The following is a 25,189-nucleotide window of genomic DNA, read 5'->3' on the forward strand; positions in this document are numbered from 1 at the left end:
GTTTTGAATAAATGTTCTGGTAAGTTCTGTTCTTGGTTTTGTTCTTGTTATCACTAATTCTGTTACCTGCTGCCAGGTAGATGTCCTCAGCTGCTCAGCTCCAGCTCCCAACCCACCACCTGCCCCCCAGTCATAATATATACACCTGTTTCACTTTGCTTATCACCCCTCCTGGCATATATACTCTTTGTTTTCCACAATCTAGAGCCAGATATTTGCCTTCTTGTCTTGTTCCTGAAACTGATTCCAGCATGTCTGCATTTGGGTCCTTCACCAACCCACTGCTGAATGTGACACTTGAAGAAGAAGTGAAATTATAGTCATGGGATATATGGTTCTTTTCTGGGATCCAGATCATTTGGCTCAACTTCCCAAAAAGAGATGGCCCTTTAGCTTGTGATTAGCTTTCAAACAGCTAATCACAAGAACTAAACGAGGAGCCCTGTGAGAGCCGAGACAGCAGGCTTTGAACCAGCTCCAAGTCTGTTTATTCAGCTCCCAAAATACTCTTTTGGCAGCTGTAATCCAAATCACTAATAGATAATAAATGTCAAATTAAAAAAAGAATGAAGTTAGACATAGAATGAAAAATAGAAGTCAGTCATAGAAGAATGACTTGCATAAGGTTTACAGAGGTAAAACTGGGGGGAGGGAAGCCAGACATCAATTGAAGGAATAAGTATGACTGAGAACGGTTTGATAGATTAAGGCGGAAAAGGAGGGAAAAAGCCCAGCAGGTGGACAATGTGAGCAGCACAGGCAGAGATAAAGCCCTGGGGTTTGGGGCTTAGGGTCATGTATGTGGTAGAGTTTGCAGTGGCTCGGTGATAAGACAACCAAGTCTCTGCTGACTGCCTCAAACTGTTCTTTCTTTCCAGCTGGGAAGGAGGAATTTCTCCACTGCTCAGCCATAAACACTGTGAAAGATTACCTCCCCTTGTGGCAAACTTTCAGTGCTTTAATATCGAAGTTTTAAAGATGTAGGAGAATTTATAAAGATTGTTTCTCTTTCTCACTTTGCTATCTTCCAAGAATCTCAGGACTAGCAGCAGTTTCTTGAAGGCAGTGTTTGTGCCCTGGAAACATAAAATCTGTTCAGTTTGTCTCTGCCTCTCTCAGTGTATGTTTAAAACTGCATTCAGAGTTAAACTTAAAACTGACAATATGTAAAGACGGGTTGAAATTATTGCATAAGACACCTCTTGAGATCTGGTAGTAGTTCAGTTATTATAAATAGTTTCAAAATATTCAGATACTTACAGGTTTGATAGTTAGTTTTAATATGGCTCGTGAGTCGTAGTGCACGTTCAGTTTGACAGGAGACGTTCATTAAACCTGCTAAACAAGCGTCAGCACAAAGATGGAAAGTAACATCTCACAGACTGAGTAAACAGAGCTAAAGGGACTTCTGACTTACATGGTAAACAGTATTTAGAAAATAATGGGTTTCTATATTTGATCAGCTGCAACGTTTTGATCCCCTGGTCAGGAAAACTCTTGGGGCTTCCCCTGATGTCTGAGCAAATTAAGGGAGGCCCCTGCCACAAGGGGGTGCTGTTACCATGGGAATAAATGATGGTCCATAAATGTATTTATGTTGGTGGTGTGTGTCAAAACTGGTTAAAATATGTGTGTAATTAGAAAAGATTAAACATGTCCATTCTGGCTTGTTGATGCAATAAATGTATCATTGTACCCTCAGTCCTGTCAAACTGTGGGTACTCATCTAACATGACACCAACCATTTCAAAACCAGTTGGGGTTAGAGACTATAAAAATGTTTGTTTTTTAAATAAAACATCAGCCAGACCAATGCTGCCTGTAGGTCAGTACGATGGTCTGTTTGCCACATACCTCTTCCTGTTTAGCTCTAACTCTGAATCTATGAGTTTACTGAACCACTAGATGGAGACAATTTCCTGATCTCTATGAAAAAACAGTAAGAGACTCATTTGAAATAAACATAAGGTTCTATCACAGAGGAAAGCGGGTATGTTTAATGTGCTATTTATATTTTTGAACCAAAAAATAAGTTGTCAAATTGTAGCTCAGTGAGATCTGTTGACCTCTGATCTTCTCTAAGTGATTTGAGATGGTTTGTTGTTCTTAATTTAGATATATACTAGTGAAAAATACAGTAAAACTTTAATTAAACTTCAAAGAAATGTAAATATGTACAGTAACATAATTGAAACATGCTTTATGTAATTACAATCAGAGAGAAAGCTGCCGGCCTGGTGTGTGACGGCTTCTTGCTGACTTCAGGCAAACAGCAGGGATGGAAGCGTGAGAGCAACCTGGCAGTCTGAGTTCCTTCAATCTGCCTCAGACTCACGTCCCTCAGATACTTAAACTGGTTTCACTTCCACACAGATTTCTGGTGAAACATTTGCAACACTGATTCCCCACCCTGTCAGGCTTTTAGATCTGTGCTAATTCCCTGAAACTACATTGACATCTGAATTCACCGAAGGGTAGCGCAGTTAAAGAAAAAAAAGGTAACATAAAGATACATTTCAGAAGAAATACTTCCACCAAGGGGTTCAGTTTGCTACTGTAACGTCTGAACTGTTTATTTCATTTTGGACACAACACCACAACTTTAGTGCTTAGTCGACAATCATGAACGTAATTCAACCCGCAACCATCATGCCCTTTTAAAACCATCTTCCGGCAAATATGATAGTCTGTGTGATGAGTCAGATAGGAGTGAGTCTCAGTTCACCTGAGTCATACATAAAGGCTGTGGCGCCAATTTTAGATGAGTCTGTGTTTACTTTGATGGAAGATAAGCTGAGCATATCAGATGTGCAGCCACACAGACGCGTGACAACACACACATGCAGATGCTTTGTGCTCTTCTTAAACGATCTCTTTTGATGCCAATATTTCATGTTCATCATTATCATTAAAGCACCTTTCACACATGGAGTGAAATGCAAAAGTGCTTTAGACTAGCTAAAAACAAAACATAAAAGGAAAGAAACAAACAACCGAAGAGAAAGAAAAAACAGCAATAAGTTGTAAACTGATTAAACAATGGTAACTCTAACATGTGGGGACTGAAGGAACTAAGAAAACAGAAATTATTTGATGAGGAAATACCAGAGGTAGGTGTAAATATGAACTATAACAATTACAAAATCAGGAATTCTACATCCTTCATGTGAAGCTTAGAAAAGTCCTGTTGCTTCCTGAACACAGTTCCTGTTGCTTTTAGATGTGGACCATTCTTTATTAATATACAACCTCCAGTTGTTGTGGTTTTTTGTCTTTTGTTTTTATTCAGTAATCTAATGTGTTAATACAAACAAAAGTAAAAGTGCAGCTCTGCAGTTTGATCGTAGTATATTATTTCTGCTGAGCGTGTTCAAAACCTCGCACAGCTCACTTCCTGTCAGTCAGGCCCAGGTTGTCGAAATGTTTTATAATTTTCCACTATTATGTAATGATAGTGTCACAACATTTTTCTTTGAGGACATGCAAAAGTTGGTGTTATACAGTTGACTGATGAAAGAGGGATGTTGCTTTGAATCAGAGGGAAATTCTGGCCTTGTGAACACAGTGACAATATACAGAAGTTGCTTCTTTGAAAAGGGCAGATTAAAAAAAATTACAATCGCACAATTTTTGAATTACGGTAGGTGGTTAGTTTACTGTCATTAGCTGGGTTTCTGTTTTCATTTTTGATGTGCATTTAGTAACTGCAAAAAAGGAAATGAGAACATTGATATAAAATGAGTTTATCCACAAGTTTGAGGTGGTTTTTGCTTACTTTTAACAAAACTTCAAGCAGATCGGATGGTGGAAATATATGCGAACTTCATCTGACCTTTCAGAACTACGCTGGCTTATGTGTGTTTCAAATAAGAGACTATCGCCTTCCCAGATATTACAGGTATTAAATATATAATGGTGCCTAAATGTGCCTATCCCAGTGCACTACCTGTAAACTGTCTATTCATGCTGAACATGATCACAGGATTGTGAAACCCATCTGTGTGATGATTGCAGTGGTTCATGTGGCACACCCTGAAGCAACAACAATCACCTTTGAATCTGTAAAGATTTTGTAAATATGGAGTTAGGAAGCTTTTACAGAAAGGGAAGATTTAATAAAATACTTAGGAGTATTTCATACTTAACAACACAGAAAAGGTGACTTCTTCCACTTGTACTTGAATTCTCACTACAGACTTTACCAAGGTGTGTCACATATATATATATATATATATATATATATATATATATAATGAGTCTAAAAAAACCTCCTTTTATGGCCTAATAAAGCGAATGTTTGTTTGCTTGGACTTTCAGGTAATACCTCTCGTCAGCCTGTGCGTATCAGATGCTTATCTTTGTTTGTTCAACTGCACCGTGTCAGAGGAATGCTTGCCTCGGTTTATCTTGCCAAACCTGAGATGACTCTTTGCTGAACAGACTAAACAGACACCGACAGTGTCACTTGAACTTCAAAGAATTGCACTGGACCAGAAATAATGTTGGTGCATGTGGTAAGGGCACTTTCTTATGTGAAAATGAAAAGTATTGTGTGGAACCTAATCAGAGTAAAAATTCTCCAGAAATGTGGTGCAATATATGCTTCACAGCCTGAAGCTTTATGAGTATAAATTTCGGTTTTCCCTGATATCTAATTTATTGGCCAACTAGTTAATGAGTATTTTGATTGCACTGTGTACCTACATGTACAAATATAGACACAATGAAATGGAAAACTCTGCCCCACTCCTCTCCATCTCTGAACAAAAGCCTGTTTAAATTAAACATAAAATTAATTGAAGATGACTGAAAAGGCACAGCCACAGCAGACTGTATCACCAGAGTCGCATTACAGTTGAAAATTGCATATTTATATATATTTCTTCATTTAAATTAGCATTTATAAAGGACAAGGTATGACTCTGCAGCTTCCATCAAACTGAGAAGTGACCACCAGCACTTTTCCACATTTCTCTGTGACTGTGCAAAGCTACTTCTGCTGCAGTCAACGCCAAACAGCAATACAATAGTGATAACTTTCTCTTTCTTTCTGTGCTTAGGACAACACAGGCTGTATCAGCAACGCTTGTCATTTTTAGTGAGATGTGAGAGGAGCAGCCGGGGTCTGCAGAGTAGTCTCTGCCCAGGGCAAAGACACTGATAGAAGGGGAAGTTAGTGAGTCAGAGAGGGCCTCTTGTGCTATAAATTTAGCCCACTTGCAGGTTTTCCTGGGTAGCAAGTCAGTGAGGGCCTCTGAAGCAACAAGCTTTGATCAGCCATGGGCTAAGTCCTGGTGCGTGGGTTCGGTTTCACTGCCCTGACTTGACTTCAGAATATATTCTTGTAAAAGCTTGTTGCCCAGAAAAGTGATTGGAACACAAGTTCAGTAGAACATACATAAATAAAATAATGCAGTTGTAAGCTGAATGAAAACTCCAGACCATGTAAGTTATGATCTAAGATAAACTAAAGGCTCTTTTGTCATATAGGTGGCTAGAACTGGGTAAAATCTATAAATGCATGTAAAACCACATTTTCTCTCATCTGAACCATAACTATCATATAACAGGTCTGGAACCTTTACAAAAAGAGGAAAACACAAAGTTTGTTAGGTTTCATTTAGTTTGTTTGTCACAGTAAATGCATGTTAGCTGTACAGGTCAGCAAGTTATCAGAACTGCTTTCTTCGACGGTTTTCCTACAGTGTTTGGGTTCTGTGGCTGAGTGGTGCTCTCCAGATTCAAAGCAGAAATCACAATCCATTGTCCTTTTATTCATCTTGCAGCTGAGCAACAGTCCAACTAAAGATTTCAAGACCTCCCTCTCTCCAGATACCTCTTCTGGCTTATTGGGAGAAAAAAACGGAGAAAATCATTTTTAGCAGCAACAGGACTTTAAAGTTTAACAAAATAGTTCATAAACTACAATTTTACTTTGTTTGAGTGACAATATTTGGTGTTAATGTTATTTAAGGATGTTTGATCAGCTGAATCCTTAAGAAGGAACCATCCACAGCGTTGCACCATATAAACCTGAAAGTCATGTGTGAAGTGGGGGTTGGATCACAAGATGTGCATTTCTCCATTTACGGATACCTGTTCGGCTTTTACTGCTGCTAATTGATGTCATCAACTATTTTCCACTGCTGAGTCAATGGTCACACAAAAGCAGCTCAGCCTGGTGTTCTGGCTCAGCCTCAGTTAGTGTTGTCATCCATGTTGGCTGTCTTTTCCATGGAGGAATTTCCACATGCTAAAAGCGTACGGCTGCAGTCATTTTTTTCTGTCACCACAAGCAACAGAAGTGGGAATGCCCTACCTTTTTTTGATTTACCTGTTACCTCTCTCAGTGCCGTGTTTGAATAAGGAAGCTGTGAACAATGGAAAGCGTCATTAAAATGTTTCTCGTATTTCACAGAGACGATTGGAATTTATCAAAATCAACGATCACTTTTGTTTTCAGTTAAAAATAAATTTCATAAATGGGCACCTCTAGACAATGGGTTTGATATTGAATCTAAAATGCTGCAATTATCTCATATTTTTTTCTGGTTTTGGATAAAGGCAGTAATAAAGGTTCACATGTTGAAATAGCTAACTTTTATAAATTCGCAAGCTATAATGATGAATCTGTGGCAACAAGAAGTTGTGATTTGGCTTTTATGGATAGATGGAGAAAACTGGCTGACCTCTGCTATCCTCTGTTTCAATTTGCTCACCGATCTGCACGTTTCTTCAACTTTGGTAATTCAGAAAATACAAAATGCCAGTCACATGCCCAAATTGGGCACTTCCTCCATCTGTACAACCCTGACAGGATGTATTTACATCAGTGCTTAGTGTCGTCACACAGTCTTGACCTTCTTATGCCTAAAAGATTTGGTTTTTTAAATCAACGTTTATGTGGTTATCAAAGTACAACAGATTTTTAGAGCTAAAACTGCTGCTTCAGTCTTTTTTTAAGGTTTCTTCTGGTCTTTACTGATTTCATCTCGTCTTCAGACACATTTTTGGAGCAGTTTACCTATTTTCTGAAATTAAGATCAGGTTCTGTGTCACTTGTACACTTATAGATTAGTGCTTAAAGTGGTTTTGTTTGTTTTTGAGACAATGACTTATATTTTAGGTAAATACCTAATTTCCTCTTCCCTTTTAAGACAATTCATTTGTCATGTTTCTAACTTTTCTTGAATTACAGCGTACCTCAAACATATATTCTGAGTGTCTTTTATGAAAATAAAGTTATGAATAGGCTAACTAGGGTAATATAAGATCAAACCAAAGCTTTTCACTGTAATTAGAAGTCAACTTACTCAGTCTTGCAATTGTTGTTTATACAGTAAACAGGCCTGGGTTCATTTTTTAAGTTGTCAACTGTTTGTTTTGCAATCTGAAATGGCAGCTGACAGCATGTGACTTTTTAAATCTTCACAGTCTGACTGATGTAGCTAATAAATATAAACTACTGTCAAGGAGAAGTACTTTGTAGCTGATGGGAATGTTTTACATTAGCTGTAGCTGCTAAAAGTGATTTAAAGAGTCTTCTAGATCTTCTTTTTTGTGTTTGCCAACACATCCAGGTTTACCACGATCTGCATCATGTTTCTGCTGAGGTTCCCTGAATTAGTTCCACCAACACAACAAATGGTTTAAACCAATGAGAACTGACCAGGGTTATCTGTAACATTTAGTTATATATATAAATAATGAACATCTTTATTAATGCTGACTTTTCACAAACTCTGTAAACTTGTCATTATCACATGTTCGGTGACCAAAATGATTTGCATTCTTTAATTTTCCCATGTTCTTGTATAAAAGTACAGTTCAGTCAAGCATGCAATATGAAGGGTGTTGGCCGCCGAACAGTTGCCTGCACGGCGTTGCGCATCCATCCACTACAGCTCCTATCGTTCAGGGGAAAGTTTGAAATATGCTCACTTCAGCAATCTACCAACCACAAAGTTATCATACCCCACATTAATGCCCTCAGGGGGATCTTGAAAAGCTACACAAATACACTCACACACACAAACCCACCCATCCAAAAACACACTCATTCACCACCTTGTTAGAATATAAATTTTATTTGTGTCATGCGGTGCAGAACAAGAGGAACTTTGTTGTTCAGATTTACAGAAAGCTGACAGAAACTATGTAGATTTAAGTATATTAAAGCGTATGGGCACAGAATTAAAGAGGGGACATTTTCACAACAGGAGCTGTCTGGGGCAACTTTTGAGTTTCAGAGCGATGAGTATTCCTTTTTAACTTCCCAGTTGTCTCTTTGCAGCTGTGTCGTCCTTACGTGACTCAGTCTACATGTCGGTTTTTGTGTGCATATGACTTGGCCTGTTTAAGTCCCATTTAATCTTATTTTATTTTATCTTTTTATTGTTTGCTTCAGACCACGTGATTATAGGAGCTTATGAGCAAATGACTCAACTGCTCCTAATTCCCCCAAAATAGGAATGAACTAAGTGTAAAAATAAACTACAAAGGTTAGCAGATATTTATCACATTGGGCTATTACAACTTCATGGCGCAGAAAAATAACTAATAATTAACAAAAACACTTTAAACATTTACTAGATGTTAGTTTAATCTTAATAACATGTCTGTGAAAGACTAACCCTCTTTCTAAATGCTCAGCCTGATTCAAACTAATAATTCAAAACAACACATCATTTGTTGCACAATTAACCTGATTTCCTTGAGTGCAGGGAATGTTATCATCTTTTTTTAATTTATTCAGACATTTACTAAATCTCAAAATTCAATGTGAATACCTTCAGATTTACTTCTCCGTCATGGTTGGACCAAATATGTGGATAGATGGGGAACGGGAAATTTCTCAGTGCTAATAAAATTACTTAAAACAGTAAAGGCTCTTTGTTTTCATAGAAGGGTTAATTTAATGTTTTCACTGTTAGAAATCATTCCTTCCATATACAGTATCACTCAATCAGCATATTCTTTTGATGCCTTTTTGGGAAACTAGTGCTCACAGATGGGAGTTTAGTCTCTAGATCTTCATAAATACCCTTTAAATTAAGCATACTGACGCTCAAGTTGCTCCAGATGGCATGACATTATTGGAGTGAGTAATAGGTGAAGTAGAAAGACACAATCAGGTACTTTGTAGAAGGTTCAAAGGTGTCATTAAAGATTCAGTTATGGCCCAGTTATTCATTTTTCTACATCTCTAACTCTTGCACTTAAAATGTTATACATGAAGAACACGTGAAAATCGCCATAAACTAAAACAAAATGTACATAAAGCTTTTCCCAAAAACCAGGGTGAGTCAGTGACAACAGATGTTAAGTCTGGGTAGCAGTGGTCTTTGCTTATATAAAAGATATTCAGATACCTGTACCAGCAGGCCCGCAGCGTCATACGGGTTACACCTTTCCTTCCAAGATAAAAACCAGCTCAGAGAGAGAAACAATACAGTTTCCCTATATCACCGAAAACTGTCTGAGTTTCCCAAAGGACAACTCCAGGGATGTTAAAATGTCCAAACTTTTGTTTTCAAAGATTCGCTTTTATGAGATTAAAGATTTGTTTCCAAACATAAAGCAGCCCAGAAGGTAAGTCAGACAGCCTGAACATGTTTTCTTCATGTTAAGTCATATATTTTTCTCCGTTTGACTGGATTTATTTCACAGGATTGATATTGTACAGAGTAGAAAAAAGCAAAAGAAAGACATGTGGTCATTTGTCATTGGGCAAAAAGTAAATAATGAGACATGTCCCTCAAACCTCAGGTAGTATTTTGTTATTTTAGTTGTTTTTATCATTGTGTGATTCACTAAAAGTAAAAATAATAGTTTCATTTCTCATGTATACAGCTGGCAGACTGACCACAAACGTCACCTGTCTTTGGAAAGATTACTGAGAGATAAAAGTAAGAAATGTTATTTTTCACAAAATTTACCTTCACATTTATTTTGATGACTTTTAAAAACTAAACAATCAAATGCTTTTTTTTTTTTTTTTCTACAGAGTACTTGGCAGCATTCCGCTCCTTCCTACAGTCAGAGTTCAGTGAGGAAAACATCGAGTTCTGGCTTGCCTGTGAAGACTTTAAGTCAACAGCCTCATCAGAAGACCTCGACTGGAAAGCAAAGAAGATCTATGAGGAGTTTATCAGCCCTACAGCCTGCAGAGAGGTCAGTCTGAAGGGAAAAACACGGTTGGTGGTTTATGGTGGAAACAGACCGTGCTTTGTTGCCATTTCTGGTCTTACTGTTATGTATAAAAAATACATTTATCTCAAACTAACATTACAGAACAGTGGAAAATAATGTTGCGTAAACACAAGAAACAGCACCTCTGATCAAGAACAGGAACAAGTAAAGGATTTAACATTCAGTGAAGCACCATGTTGACTTACATGGTACACAGAAATCATGCTGTTGTTGTTGTTTGTTTCATATTCTATTTTATGGTTGTCATCCTGCCAGAAAGGCATCCTTTGTAATACAGCCAGTAAATTACATGCAAAAGCGTGCACAAGTTAGAAAAAGCTAACACCCACACAGATCTTTGGTCCCTAATTATTTTAATTTAAGTGAATAAATAACTGTGTGTCATGAAAGGTCTTTTCTTTAACTCTGTTATTGTGATGCCAGCACATATTTGCACAATTTTTAACATTTTAAACACCCAATGATGGTTTTATAAGTTGCCTTTCATGTTTTTTTCCTTTAGATCAATGTAGACCACCGGATTAAAGAGAAGATCCAGAAATCTTTGGAGAAACCAAGTCGTCCCTGCTTTGATGAGGCCCAGAAACAGATTTACCTGTTGATGCTCACAGACTCGTGTCCCAGATTCCTGCACTCGGATGCCTACCTGAGTCTTAGGCACAAATCCAGGTCTATATGGTATATTTAATTTCTGTTTAGGGGAAGAGCAACTGGTACTTACCGTACGCTTTAAGTGCTAGTGTTTTCAGCCATGTGAAACCTTAAACACTGCTGAGAGTGAGACGGTGTGTTAGACTTGTAAAGAGAAAGAGAACGCATGTGACTGAAGGAAGTTTGGATGTAGAAGACAGAAGACGCTTGCGTGGGATTTTTTGTAGACTTGTTCAGAGCTGCTCGGATTCTTGATGTATTCAAGTGTAAGAAAGTGGAGGTCTTGTTTCCAAACAGTAAATAATAAACTGACAGATGAATAATTTCTGGTATGTGAGATGATATGACCTTTAAAAAAAAACCAAATAATTATTTTACTATCTATTTACTTCACAGAATTCTGACTTCTTTGCCAACACTGGCAGATGATTGTGGTCATTCCCATACTCATACTGCTGTTGTTATTTGTTTGTCTTGTTGTCTCATAACTTATATTTAGCTGACTGACTAAATGCAAAGATGAGTCAAAAAAGGGAAGAGTTTCCACAGCTCACAAAGGGATTCTGTTTTTGGTCACATGTCTGATTTTCTCTAATTAGGTGCAAGGATGATTCCATACACCAGTAATGGGGTTTAGCAAACTGGAAAAAAAGCAACCTCTCTATGACTCTTGATCCCACTCTGCTCTGCAAACGGCTTTATTCCTAAAAATTGTGCCTAAAAAGGAATACTGAGGCAGCTAAAAATAAGTCAGGGGCTTAAACGACAACACTGGAGTCATCAGACAACCTGAAGCGTAACAGCCAGAATGTGCTGCCTTGTTAGGGGAATAATCTCATCGCTCCGAGACAATGATGGGGCAAATTCACAAGAACTGAGCTTAGGGAAAAAGAGAGCCAGTTAAACCGCATTTGAAAAGTATAGTGATGTTTGTCTAAGTATGAATTCTACATTTGGAGAACATTTAGAGAGATTTATCCTGCATGGGTTGTTGATCCACTTCCTGAAACTGAGCATACTTTCCACACGTCATAAATGCACTAAAAATAAAATATAATACACTGTCAGCATAACAGTTATTGCCAAAAAAAGGTTTGGAAAATAACCTGGTGAAAGACTAAAATAATTAAAGGGCCCAGCATTCCTTTCTTACAGCTTTTCGTTTCAGCGTTTGAGACTAAGATCTTCTTATACAAATGACAGACCTGTAAAGGTTTTGGAAATCCTTTAAAGTATCGTGCACGATCTCATGCAATTGTGAGACATCACGCTCAGAGTGTGTGCTGTGAATGACTCTCAGCTACTACCACATCAAATTTTATTATCTGCAAAACTGACCGAGGTACCGCTTTCTGTTTTAGGCAATAAAAACTAAAAATATTACAATATAAACCCTGTGTACCATAAGGTTAGACAATGTTTATGTTCTATACACAGTCTGTTCTGTTCCAATAACAAACAGGAAATATGATGATCTTCACTCAGTTTAATGTTCATTTCATCAGAACATTATATATAATATAAATCCTCTGTCTCTTCTTTCAATGTAAAGAAAGGCTGCATTTCAGGCCAACCCTTGAAATTTACCTTCTCCTAATTGAGTTTCCCCAAACAAACCTAATAGGGGATTAAATGTTTTTGGTGATTAAATCTAACAATTAAATGAGTTGAAAACCTGAAAGAAAAAGAAGAATAGTGAAGTCACATAGAATATTCATCTCAGACTGTAAACAGACAACATTCATCACAGACACTGAATCTATATTTTCCAAGTTGAATTTACGTGACCATCATTGGTCATTTTACAAGCTGATGCAGGTTCTGTCATTTGGAAAAAGTAAGTTCTGCTCAATGCAGCCGATATATTAGGATAATGATGTAAAAAGGTACCTTGTATGTAGCTGAGGCATCACCAGTTTTTAAAGACTAAATCCTACTTCCTGAAGAGCAGACAAGATGTTATTAAGATCAGGAATGACCTTCCATTCCTGATTCTAACGTTGGATTGTTACCAGAGTCAGAAAGTTTGTAACTTATTTAGCTCAGCCTAAAACAAATGTAACATATTTCATTCCAAGACTTATTCTGTGGTAATTAGGGAACTCTTTGATAAACAACTATAACAATTGAGTAAACAACTTTAAAAATTAAATCTACTATAACTGCAAAAGAGTCATATTCTGTCCATAAAACTCCACTTTAAAGTCACAAACTACGCTCTGAAAGAAGACATGTGCTCAGTTGTATGTGAAAACAAAAACTTCTGTAAACTCTCCTGGAAGGGGCAAAGTATCTGCATCCGTTGGATAAAAGCATTGCAAAAGTGATTAGAAACTTGTACAAATTTTCTTGAATGTATTACAAAACAAAAAAAAACAACACTTTTTAAATCTTTTTTTAAAGCATGGTGTATTTTATTTAGCATATTTTGACACTCAGGTTTGCATTTCATGTTTGTTATTCCAGTTAGGTGTCGATGAAATGGAAACAGGATGCATATAAGTTTGATTAACTGTCAGTAAATAAAACGCTCTGGGGATCATGTTTCATGTTGACATTTATATCAGTTATTTTTGTGTCATAAACATTAAATAGTGTGTTATTTGTAAGTGGAGACTGTGTTCTACTGTGAACAGAAGTTACAGCAGAATTGCATGATTTTATTTCCTGCTGCAGATTAGTGGCACATTAGTGTAATTTTTGGCTCCAGATTTTAAAGTTTAGCAGTTTCCACTACAAATAAGAGACACCATTTATTTCAAAGATCTACGTCAGTAACTCTGAGTACACCGAGGGTTGTTCCTGCTAAATCACAAAGTTCTCAAATCTCCCTCATCACATGGTGTACTATTCTTCACACACAATCTGTCACTGTTTTCTCATTGCCCACCACTGTTACCATGGTAACTACAAGGAAGTGAGTTCCTCCGAAGGCACAGCGTTGGTCGAAACCGTTGGGATAAATGTGTCTGATAAAGATGTTGGCAGTTCTTCAAAGCAGCTCTTCCATTCCTTCACAGAGTACAGTAACTGGTGTAACAGACAGAGAATATGCTACCAGTTCAGTATTTAGGGTCTGCTTGTAACAGCTCAGCACTTACAACCATGTTTGGGCAAAAGAAGGAAAGCAGCATCAGTGAAGCCAAACTAAAGGACAGGTTGTAATAGGGCAGCCTATGGCAGCGTGTTTTAGTCAATAATAATTGGCTTAAATATGTTCTAGTTGTTCTTTCAGCTCCTTCACATTTGGACTAGTGGTCCATAAACACTGAACTTTATAATCATGTTTTACACAAAGCTGCAGTCCAGCAGCCACATTAGAACATAATGACGTTACATTTTCCCTTTTTAACAGCTGTTCACATTTATCGAAGGCCAAATTTATACACTATATCACCAAAATAGACAAGTTCCACATTTGCAAGTGACCTTTTCGTCAATTTGAAACTATTTTTTTTCCACATGTACATAATTATTTGTTCGTTTTAAATAATCAAAAATGAGCAGAATAAAATATGATTACTTTTTTCTTCTAAACTAAATGTGTAGAAACGTTTTTGGGTTGTTTTAATCAAAGTTAGAGTGACTCTTGCCTTCCAGTGGGATGTTAAAGGGAAAATGTTTGATGAATTTGATGCAGCGATCTAAAACAAGCTTAGCATAAAGTTAAGGTTTGTGTTGAACATTCGTGTTGGGATAGCATATTATTCTCATCTAGAATAGCCTTAAATTTGTTGCCTTTCTTGAAGTCCATCTGCTTATCAAAAAGCAACAGTGTCATTGAGGATGTGGTAGATTAACAAGTTCCCAGCATAATAATGACTTTGGAGTTTATCGTTGTGTGCAGCTTACTTCACATGGTTTTAGTAAATGTGTTGCATTCATGTAAGTATTTTTGATGTTGTTGACCACATAAAGAGCTCCACACTACAAACTAACCCACACAAGATTATTCTGTTTCCCTGTTTTACACACACTAAACATGTGTCCCAACTATGAGCAACACTGAATACATTATGAGGTGGTGTGGGTTGAAAAGACATGACAACACAAAGATAAATGTTAAACAATCACCCCTGTTTGAGGAGTAACTGTGGTACATTTGCTTCAAGACACTTTTGTCATTAGCTCCCTTTGTGTTTGTGACAGAAGCACAGTTCTTTCAGACCATTTACACTCCTTTATATGAAACTGAGGGCAGGTTTTCAGCAGAACAAAATTCATTAATGCCAGCTCCTGAGGAAACTAACAGAGACATTGCTGTAGTAAGCCAGATGATTGGACAGTATTTCTAACTGTGAGAAAAGCACTGAAGAATTTTCTGATGAAAGTTACATCTCTATTCCTCTATTCCACCTTTTTAAAATTAACTAGTTGAAGGCAGCGCATAATAAATTGCAACAGAGAAATGATCTAATTATCTAACAAGGCTTGCAACAAATGCTTCCTGTAGCATCAAACCGGCACAAATACGAACCCTTTGTGCAACATAAGCCGATTAAGTAAAACAACACAAATCCCTTCTAGCATAGATTCGACTTTTGCAAACATTGGGTTCAGGATCAGGCGCTGAAGCACCGGCATTAAATCATTTACATTTTACAGAAAGATCTATGTGAATGTAAGCAGAAATATCTGGGAAGCAAATAGAAAATGTGAAAGTCAGCTAACATCAGCTGATGCTAGTCCCTTACCCAGACCCTGCCCAGAAAACGGCTGATTTCTGTTCGTCCTCACCCTGTCAGTTCACAGTGTGCTGAACAACAAGCAGAAATTTGAAATAATTGCACTTTTTCAAGAATGTCTGCTACTATTTATAGTGGCATCCATTTATATCACTGTAGTTGTTAAAGTTGTTGGATGTCTTCCCCAGCTGTGGTTGGATGTTATAAATGTAGAATTTTGATGAGAGAATTGGCTCTATCAGAAATAATTTTTAAAAATGGGTGTAAATTTGAATATACATGCTAACAGTGTGGTCCCTATTTTATGATACAATCCACAACAGGTTTTAGTCTTATTCTTTCCTCAATTTAAAGATTTCTGTCCTCTGTCACATCTTGCTGAAAGTTTTACCCACTCGGTTCACAGTTTACATGGGAGACTGGTCATGATATCCTGCCAGTGTTTCCGACTTCCTGTTGCCTTGCTGAGCCTCTCTGTTGCAATTTGCTGTTTCCTCTTTTTCACATAAGCCCGTCATCTTACATTGCATACATTTTTGCAAAGATTTTTTTCTTTTATGTGGGGTTGGTGCATTTTAGATTTCTTGCAAATAAAAGCAGGCTTTCCTGTTTAATTTACATTTTTCAGTCCCATTTTACAAACCTCTCACACGACAAGGTGGTGATTTGCCTATCACAGTCCCTGTTTCTGTCATTTGCATCTGTGCTGTCACTAAAAATAAAGTTAACACTGTATGCTTTCAGTCATTTGTTTGGCCAGTCCAGTAAGAAGGCAAGAATAAAAAGCAACAGTGGAGGGGAATGAAAAGAAAAAGCAAGACATAATAGGGAGTTCAGCATCAAGAGGAGGGAGGCATACGTCAGTGTGAGTGTGTGTTGTTTCTAACTGAAGTAGGAGGAGAAGAGAAATCGAAGAAGGAGGAGGAAGGGGTGCTTCCTCTTTAGTCTGGGTTGAGCTGCTGAGGTATCCCAGCAGCCTCTGCTCATAGCAAAACCTAGTTATAAAACGCTGCAGCGCAAAGGGAACCCTCTTAAGTGCCTCTCAGTCACAGCATGACCAGGACGGAGAGCCTGAGACTGTGGACCTAACAACACAATGTCCAGCCTAATTGCCAGACTACCCAACTCACATCACATCATCATGGAGAGAGAAGACAGTAGGAGAAACAAGACCATGTGAGTATTTATCCTCTGAATCGGGTTTGCTAGAAATGTGCTGACTTGATACTTGATGATGTATCCATTTATCACATGGTGGTTTATTAGCAAGTTTTTGTTTCACACTGCTCTAATTCTTATGATACACAAACAAATTACAAAATACAAGAATATTGTGAATAATTTATGGTTTCTTCTGAAATTAAGCTTCACCATCCCTAAATTTTGCTGTCACATGCCCTCTTTTCTAATTACTCACATTCTGAAACATCCTTTGACAGACTTATTGGAAACTAATTTCACAGCAGTAAATCAAACAGGGGTGTACTCATGTGTTTCTTGTTTCTGCACAGCGGAAAGAACTTCATGTGCCGACTCCAGTGTATGTTCACACAGCCATCATGCCCAGATAGGTAAGGTTTCTTATGAAGTGTTTTGCATAAATGTAGGTTTTAAAATAGCCAGACTGCCCCAGTTATTTCCATCTATGGCTTCAAGAAAGGATTCAAATGATGTAGAGACACCATGTTTGCTTTGGCACAGCATATGTGCATGCCAGCTTATCCCAGGGTTTAACATTTTTTGTATGCATTTGATAAGCACATCTGAGAGTGCCTCAGTGTTTCTGCAGTTTATACTGATTTATTTTTTTTTTTTAATTCAATCAAATTTGATTCTGGTTGAGTAATCTAACTTGCATTCCCTCCCAGCAGGCTAAGTTTAGAAGATACCCAACAATGGTCACAGTCACTGGAAAGGCTTCTTGAGTCTAAATGTGAGTTTATTTTCCCTTGAGAATGAGAGCTTAGCTAAAGCAGAAAAAAGAAAAAATTGAATTAAAACAGCTGAAAAGCAACATTATTTTTTTGGTCCATGTTTGACGTAATCTGTTCTTTCTCAGACGGGCTGGCAACTTTTCGCAACTTCCTCAAATCGGAATACAGTGACGAGAATATTGAGTTTTGGCTTACCTGTGAGGACTACAAGAAGATCAAGTCTTCATTTCGAATGTCCTCAAGAGCTAAGAAAATTTATGAACAGTTCATCAAAGCAGAATCACCTAAAGAAGTAAGTTAAGCCTAAAACATTTGTAGACACACTATTTCTGTCTTAAATAGTAAGATACTGTAGTATAAAAGAAAAACGAAACATCAGCTTAGATGTTGAATCTCACTTCTCCTGCTCTTGGCTGAAATCCCCTCATTGTGTGCCTCATTTCAGATCAACATTGACTATCACACTCGAGAGCAGATCAAAAGGAACGTCAAAACTCCCACCATGCACTGCTTTGACGAAGCTCAGAGGATAGTTTATGGGCTGATGGAAAGAGATTCGTACCCGCGGTTCCTGCGCTCCGACGTTTACAGAGCACTCCTGGAAAGCCTTGCTGCTGATGCCACGAACGGATGAAAGCACGATCAGGAGGAGAGAGGAGGACATGAAAACCTGTAACTGGAAAGCTTGAGCTCCTTCAGGAGGAGGAACTAACAACAGAGAAGGAAGGAGGGTCGACTTGTACAGCACACGGACACAGTCTTCACTCCTGAGCACACAGACACCTGATTCCCACTCAAGGTGAAGAAGATCCCCACACTAAACACCTCCCTCCTGCAGACCGAGCAGAAACAGGAAGAAGCTGGCACGAGTTGGCACCGGACAGTCGGACAGATTGACATGTTTGAATAAATTACCAGGGCAACGGATTCCTGCTCTGAATGTACAGCTGCATAAGCAAACCATTCTCCAGTCGTCCTCTGGCCTTCCTGGCAGAGGTGTTTCATACACTTGATCAACTCTGTATGAGTGTGTGAGAGGACTTAATCATGGCACGTAAATGCTACTTACCAAGAATAAGCTGCCAAATCACCAAATGACAGCACCAAGACAGACAGGAAACCCACTGGGTAGAGTAGTGATATGTCATCATTAATAAGAAAGTTATAGAATGACGCTTTTTTTACAAGCGGCATTCTTGGACTCTTCATAAGTATATTTCTTTCTTTGTAACCTAGATTAGATTTTTAAAAACTAATGCATGTATTTTGTTTTTCTAGATCCGAGTTGCCTACACAGGAATTTACTTCCAATATTTATTTTCCTGAAGGTTGATTATTTTTAAACTTGTAAAACTAATATATTTTAACACAAATCCAGGATAAATATCAAGTTGTACTAACAAAAAAGGAAGAATTAAGCACATTCTTACATGGAGCCTTAAACTGTTGCACTATTGAAACCAAGAACTTCCCATTTTTTACAACTACTGACGTCAAACTTCATTCCTCACTAGTTGGGTTCTGGCCAAATTCAGTTTCTTACAGCACTGAAATGTGACGAAGTTTGTGCAATTAAATGTTTGCGTTTGATAATACCAATAGACATAGGATGTGTCACATTGCATGATAAAATGGTCAAATTATTTCTATAAGCCCTAGTACTGCTTTACAAAGCACATGGTGTGAATGTATTCTCATTAGGAGTTTATTAGGTAAATTAACTTAAACATTGTATTATTTATTATTCATTGTCACCTTTTGAGTGCAAAGCTTGCTGCAGTGTTGAAGTGATTGTTGAAATGTTAGTGATTTTAATAATATTAAATTATTTGAATTGACATCTTATAGGTGGACTTTTTTAGTTGTATGCAACAAAGAGTTTAATCATTTCTCATATTTCACAACACAGCTGCTGGTGCGCTGGCTCTCAGTTCAATCATACGGCATATTTGAAAAAAATTAAATTAAATAAAAAAAACACCACCAGACCATAGAAGCATTTGAAAATTGACGGATGTTTGCACAGAGACTGTGGCATAGTTTAAAGCAATAAATACCACACAAGAATGCAAACTGTGCTAAATGAAGGTTTATTTTGAGCATTTTTCTCTTAGATATTGTAGACTTTATTATGCTTAGTTTCCATTGGCTTAAACCAAAGAATGACCAAGAAGTCAAGTTAGTACAGCTGCAAATCCACATTTTAAAAAATGAAATTAAATCCTAATATATCCAATGGTTTTTGTTTTTTTTTTGTTTCCTGTTATCGTTTTTTTTTTTTTTTTTTCAGTAACTGAAAGGCATCGTTTGACTCATAAGTGGCGTGTCTCGTTTAACAAACAGGAAGGCCTGGACTTCCAGTTTCTTGAGAAATCAAACATTGTAAGAAATGAGATGTTCTCTGTTTGACTTCTCGGTGTCTCAACTCGTCAGTAAATCCGGTCTCACAGAACTGGGCTCATTTGAACAGAGCTTGAAATAAAGTCTTAGCGTGGATGAAAGCAACAATCAGACTGCAGGCAAACACAAGATGGGACGTTGTAAATCATGATTTTTTTAAGCTGTTAAATTGTGCATTTTATTATGAATTTTACAGTTTGTGAAACTAACATGATATATAACAGGTTAGTTAATCATCAAAGCAGGTTGGTTTCCTCCAGGTTTTTACATTTTATGTAGCATAAAAGAGATGGAATCACACACCTGAAGGTTAAAGTGAAAAGTAAGCATTGCTTCAGGCCATATTGAGTGTTTTTCATTCTTATAGAGCTCATGAAATGAGAAACAATACACAATGAAAGTGTTAATAACTCATGATTGTTAGGAAAAAGCCATATTTGTAAAAAAAGAAAACAAAATATCCCATTGTGCAAATTAAATGATAACTGAAGCACTAAACATTTCCAGAATGAAAGCAGGCGTGCACACAGCACCACTAAAGCAACAATAACTTGTTTTTTCCTCCTTTGAATGTGTCTGCATGCACAGACAGAGGTCTGAGATGTGGGAGAGACAGGTTGTGATTTACTTCGGGACATTTTGTAAGTGATGAAACTGCTCCCCCATCAACACTGACAGATAATTAGGAGCCTATTTTATAAATACATTTTTGGATGGGCTTCTATTTCAGAAAAAACTGTAAAGTTAAAAAAAAAAAATACACAAAATTGTCTGCATTATCCACCACATTTGAACGATCTACATTTGTCACTCTGTCATTTGTGGATGTTTAGTCAAGATCTATACAGATAAACTCACCCAAAGAGGTTTAATCTTATTTACAATCTCCAACTGGTCGTTCAACTTTAAAATCAGCTTCATCAAAAGGAAAGTTGATTTGGTTTTAGTTTTAAAGGCACTCTCTGTGCCGACCTCCATGTTTACGCTCACCCAGGCCATTACAAGGTTGGAATTGTGAAATTTTTGCCCCATCGTTCTCTGCTTGATGAAACCACCATGACTGCATTTTCACAACAAACACGCGGCGCAGACAACTGAACACAAGACACAACGAATAATGACGTATCCTTCAGAGGGTGGTGGTTTAATGAAAATGTTATTTTGCTGAATAAATTTGAAAACAGCAACATCATTGACTGAACCTGACTGGGACATCCATCAGTTTATTTTCTGCAGCATTGCCAAGTTTCCATCCAGATATGTCACATTTTACATAAACTTTAAAGGTGATTGTCAACAGAAAATGCAAATTTATTTATTTAAATTCGCAACGTCATCATGCAAATATTAGAGAGATGTTTTTCAAACACACTGACAGATTCCAAAATGACTGACGTTCAAAGAAATGTTACAGGTAGTGAAATATTCCTAAACTTTCTGTTCATTTCAGAAAAACCTCGGTCGTATTCAAGTCACTTGTGTTGTACTTTGCAGTATTTTTGCTATTTTTACAAGCAGAGGTGTGGCTTTTTTCTAAATCCAACCTAACTGCACACAATTTACTTTATTTTTGCCTTTTTTTGTACTTTAATAAACATAAAAATAAGCTTTTACAATTCTGATTAAATTACATGATCTTATTGAATACTTTAAACACTTAGCTAAGCTGAATTTTAGATTTTTTGATAGATTAAAAAATAGTTTTTGATGTTTTCTGCAGTCCAATGAGATTTGTTAAGAAAACAGTTGTTTTATAGGCCCGCCTGTAGATTCCTGATCATAACACCATTCTTTAATGCATTACTTTAACTGTTTTTTTGTGAAAAAAGGCAAAACAATGTGTCTAAGAATTAGTAGATTAAAGGATCATAGCAATATGAAGTTTTTATGTGTTTAACATGAATAAATGAAGACTAAAAGCAGCTGAGTAACAATCTGAAATGTTGGATATTTAGTAATTCAGCAGGGAACTTGGAACATTTACTTTCTGTGTTTTTAACAAAATAAAAATATTTTTTTGATGAATACCTCAAAGCCACACATATGTGCTGCTGTTTGTTGTTTTAAGGGCAGTGTGGTCATCTCTCCTTATGTCTTGAAGGGAAAGTAAAGAGTTTTTGTAGTCAGCTTCTGTGGAGCAGTTATCAGTAGTCCGTATTTTCTACAAAAGAAAGCAGTCACTATGATTTCAGTTCGAAGAATCAGGGAGGAAATGTTTTGGAAGAAGTCAGCCCGGTGCCTATTCCACGCTTTTTTTGTAATTAATACAAGATTCTAAATTTCCATGTTGGGAATTTCCTGATTGTCTTTTCCCGACTGTTCTTTGAAATACTGACCACTGATAAATATTTCACAGAACCCGACTTAAAAAAGCCAAAAACAGCGACAGACTCCCAGCGTGCTGACGGAAAGGACAAGGGAGAACTTTAAAGGGGTTTTATGGTCATTTTGATGTCTGAGACTTTCATGTGGCACAGTACGGGAAGCTTCAATCAGTCCACACACATTTAGCATCACGTGTCATCTTTTGACCTTTTTATGCTAAGAATCTATTTCTGTTCTTTGGAAGGGCTCGTTTATTGAAGTCTGAGTGAAGTGGAGGATCAAACACCCACAGGAGTTTTAGAGTCACATTTATCTTTCATTCAGACTTTGACATGATTCATACACATAATACTTTAAACATAACCATTAGATGGTGGTTTCCTTTATTTAAAAAAAATTAAAACTACCTTGGTTGGCGTTTTAAATATTAATGGGTCACACATTTATAAAATGTGTACAAAATGTGCTCCCACATGGGCGATGACAGCCTGGAATTTGAAGCATTGTTGTGTTCGGCATGCAGCCTGCACAGCTTCTGTATGTAAAAACAAGTTGTGAAAGCCTTGGATGAGTTGACAAAAAGACGATTCCTATCAAATACGAATGTTGCTGCTTGCATACAAAAGGAAAACTGTTTTCAGACAAGGCAAAAACTTCTCAACTTGTTTCTAAAGCCAAAAGGAAAAAAAGTACTCATCCTCAAACAAATTCAATTACAGGATATTTTGTAAAATAAAATCCAGACTGAAAAGATGAATCACATGCCTTAAATAACTGAACATTAAAGACATCTACGTCCACAAAATTAGCTGCGGTAATTATCTCTTTCCTATATGACTGCTGCTGATCTTCGCACGCAACGTTCTGCAATAATGTATATAAAAAGAAAACAATCATTTGCTTTTACGTAATAACATGCATAATGTGAAGGAAAGAGAAGGAACTGAAGAGTTAAAGATGCTAATCAGAACAAACAGAGCTTTGTTCATCCAGATGACTTGAACTTTGAAACAGGCCACTGGTTTTAAATTTAAAATGCCAAATTTTTACATTTTTGCTTCATCATGTCATATTTTTGTTTATGGTTAAAATGACAGCATGTACCTGCATTTGCCTTTCACCTTTATCTGAGGAACACTGATACCTGTGTTTCCTGTTGTGACACCACAAACAAAACAGTGCACAGATGTGTTGCCATGGAATGTAGCATTGTAGCATGTAGCACTGCTGGACATTTAGCCTGTCCAGTAATCTAAAATACAGAATGGGTCAAGTCACAATCTATTGCCGTGTTATATCTAAATGCACACACAGGACCTGACTGGTGAACAGGTGTGTTTCTGCAAACCAGCAGGCCTCCACATTCTGATAACCTGTCTGTTACTTTGTCCTGAGCTGCCGGGTCATGGAAGGTCCGTTTGTTAGACAAGCCTTTCCTGTCATGGACTTTTCTCCAGCACATGTCACAGATTAGCAGCTGGGTTTAGATCTGAAGCATCTCAAACTATTTCTTGTTCCTCACATCCTTTTTAAACCATTTTTGCAAAACACATTATCCTGCTATTAAATTATCACCATTTATGACCCTCCTAAGCAGGGGTGTATTTGGTCAGAAAACAAACAAACATTCAGTTAGACTATTCACATTTATCCACTGACTGATCTCTAAAGTGCTGCTTTTTGAGAGTAAGAAGAACCCTAATCCAGTACTTCAATCATCTGCAGGAGAATCCACAAAGGCAGCTTTCAGTTCTTTTAACAACAACTGAGTGGCTAAAAACACTCCACCTGTATGAGACTGAATCACAAAACAGTTTTACAGATTGATTGAGAAGATGGATGATTCTGATTTTCATTGCAAGCTGGAGAAAATGCACCTCGTTACAGAAAACACACACACACACACACATGTCATCTTCACAACTACATGTTTGTATTTGTGGAAACATGGTGACATATTAAAACACATGGGAAAAGATGTTTTTATGCAGATTTGGAACAAAAAGCACATCAACTTCACATGTGGAAATCACATGAATTACATGTGAATATGTATGTTATATATGTATTTATATATTTATTATTTATGTATTATATTTGTATTTTTGCTCATTTTTCATGTGATTTTAACACATTTCTAACAATTTCATATGCTCACACGTGTTCCCATGATTATCCACTTGAAAAACTTGGTAATTTCACTTTGTTGTTACTTTCTTCTTCTTCTTCTTTCCCTTAAATAAAATAATAATAATAATTTTTAGCTTGTTGCATTTTTAATTGGGTCAGTTTTCTTAGCTCTGAAAGTCTGATCAGAGTTTATTTCAGCTGTCTGAACCAGCTTCCTCTGACTTGGATTGGGGATGAAAGTGTTGGTTTGCAGAAGGTTGGAGCAGAATTCAGGCACACCTGTCCTGGGTTTATAACAACTTAGATCAGGGGTAACTGTCAGAGTGGAAAGTCATTTTAATGATAGTTCCTCCCTATTGGCTTTCTTTAATATATTTTGACTGGCTAATTGTTTTGTCTGAATGAGTGTGTTCTTTATTTGCTTTGCCTGCTCCACAGAGATGCCCTTCTGGCCCAGAGCACATGTTTCTTTAACCACTTGAATCCTCATACTAAATATAGACCCTTGTTTTTGATGCTAATGGTTGTCAGACTAACCAGAAAACCCCCTGAGGGGGTTGAGAGACCAGGCGTACTTTGCAAATATTGCAATACCCAAACAGAAAAAGAACAAACGCGGCAAACTAATGCTGGGAATTACCTCCTGTGTAAGACTTTGTAGACGAAACGAGTGTCTTAGTGGAAACTTGGCTCTGCTCTCCATCTACTTCTAAACAGACAGCTGCTTACACACAGTCTGCACATCATAATAAACACATCAGCTGAACACCATGTTTTCATCCAGCACAGATCTAAACTCGTGCACAAGTGGGAAGGACGCCAACCGACCGTCCACAAACACTGCACAGCAGG

The 25,189-nt window shown here is 37.3% G+C and overlaps 2 protein-coding genes across 4 annotated transcripts; both read left to right on the forward strand.

The window, feature by feature from the left end:
• Positions 1-9,394: 9,394 nt before the first annotated feature.
• Positions 9,395-13,407, forward strand: LOC108243559 (regulator of G-protein signaling 21-like). 2 transcript variants are annotated; one of them, XM_017429091.3, is made up of 5 exons: positions 9,395-9,591; positions 9,670-9,768; positions 9,853-9,908; positions 10,007-10,173; positions 10,715-13,407. In XM_017429091.3, exons 1-5 carry the CDS (start codon positions 9,515-9,517, stop codon positions 10,898-10,900), a joined length of 585 nt encoding a protein of 194 aa, XP_017284580.1. In that variant the 5' UTR covers positions 9,395-9,514; the 3' UTR covers positions 10,901-13,407. The 2 variants fall into 2 exon arrangements, with proteins under 2 accessions (XP_017284580.1, XP_017284581.1); XM_017429092.3 differs by lacking the exon at positions 9,670-9,768 and having other exon boundaries at positions 9,431-9,591.
• Positions 13,408-15,936: 2,529 nt separating this feature from the next.
• Positions 15,937-19,320, forward strand: LOC108243575 (regulator of G-protein signaling 21). 2 transcript variants are annotated; one of them, XM_017429124.3, is made up of 5 exons: positions 15,937-16,724; positions 17,060-17,119; positions 17,420-17,481; positions 17,608-17,774; positions 17,928-19,320. In XM_017429124.3, exons 1-5 carry the CDS (start codon positions 16,645-16,647, stop codon positions 18,114-18,116), a joined length of 558 nt encoding a protein of 185 aa, XP_017284613.1. In that variant the 5' UTR covers positions 15,937-16,644; the 3' UTR covers positions 18,117-19,320. The 2 variants fall into 2 exon arrangements, with proteins under 2 accessions (XP_017284613.1, XP_017284611.1); XM_017429122.3 differs by having other exon boundaries at positions 15,975-16,724; positions 17,417-17,481.
• Positions 19,321-25,189: the final 5,869 nt, after the last annotated feature.

This window comes from Kryptolebias marmoratus, linkage group LG24, assembly GCF_001649575.2.
Source record: "Kryptolebias marmoratus isolate JLee-2015 linkage group LG24, ASM164957v2, whole genome shotgun sequence".
Lineage (NCBI taxonomy): Eukaryota > Metazoa > Chordata > Actinopteri > Cyprinodontiformes > Rivulidae > Kryptolebias > Kryptolebias marmoratus.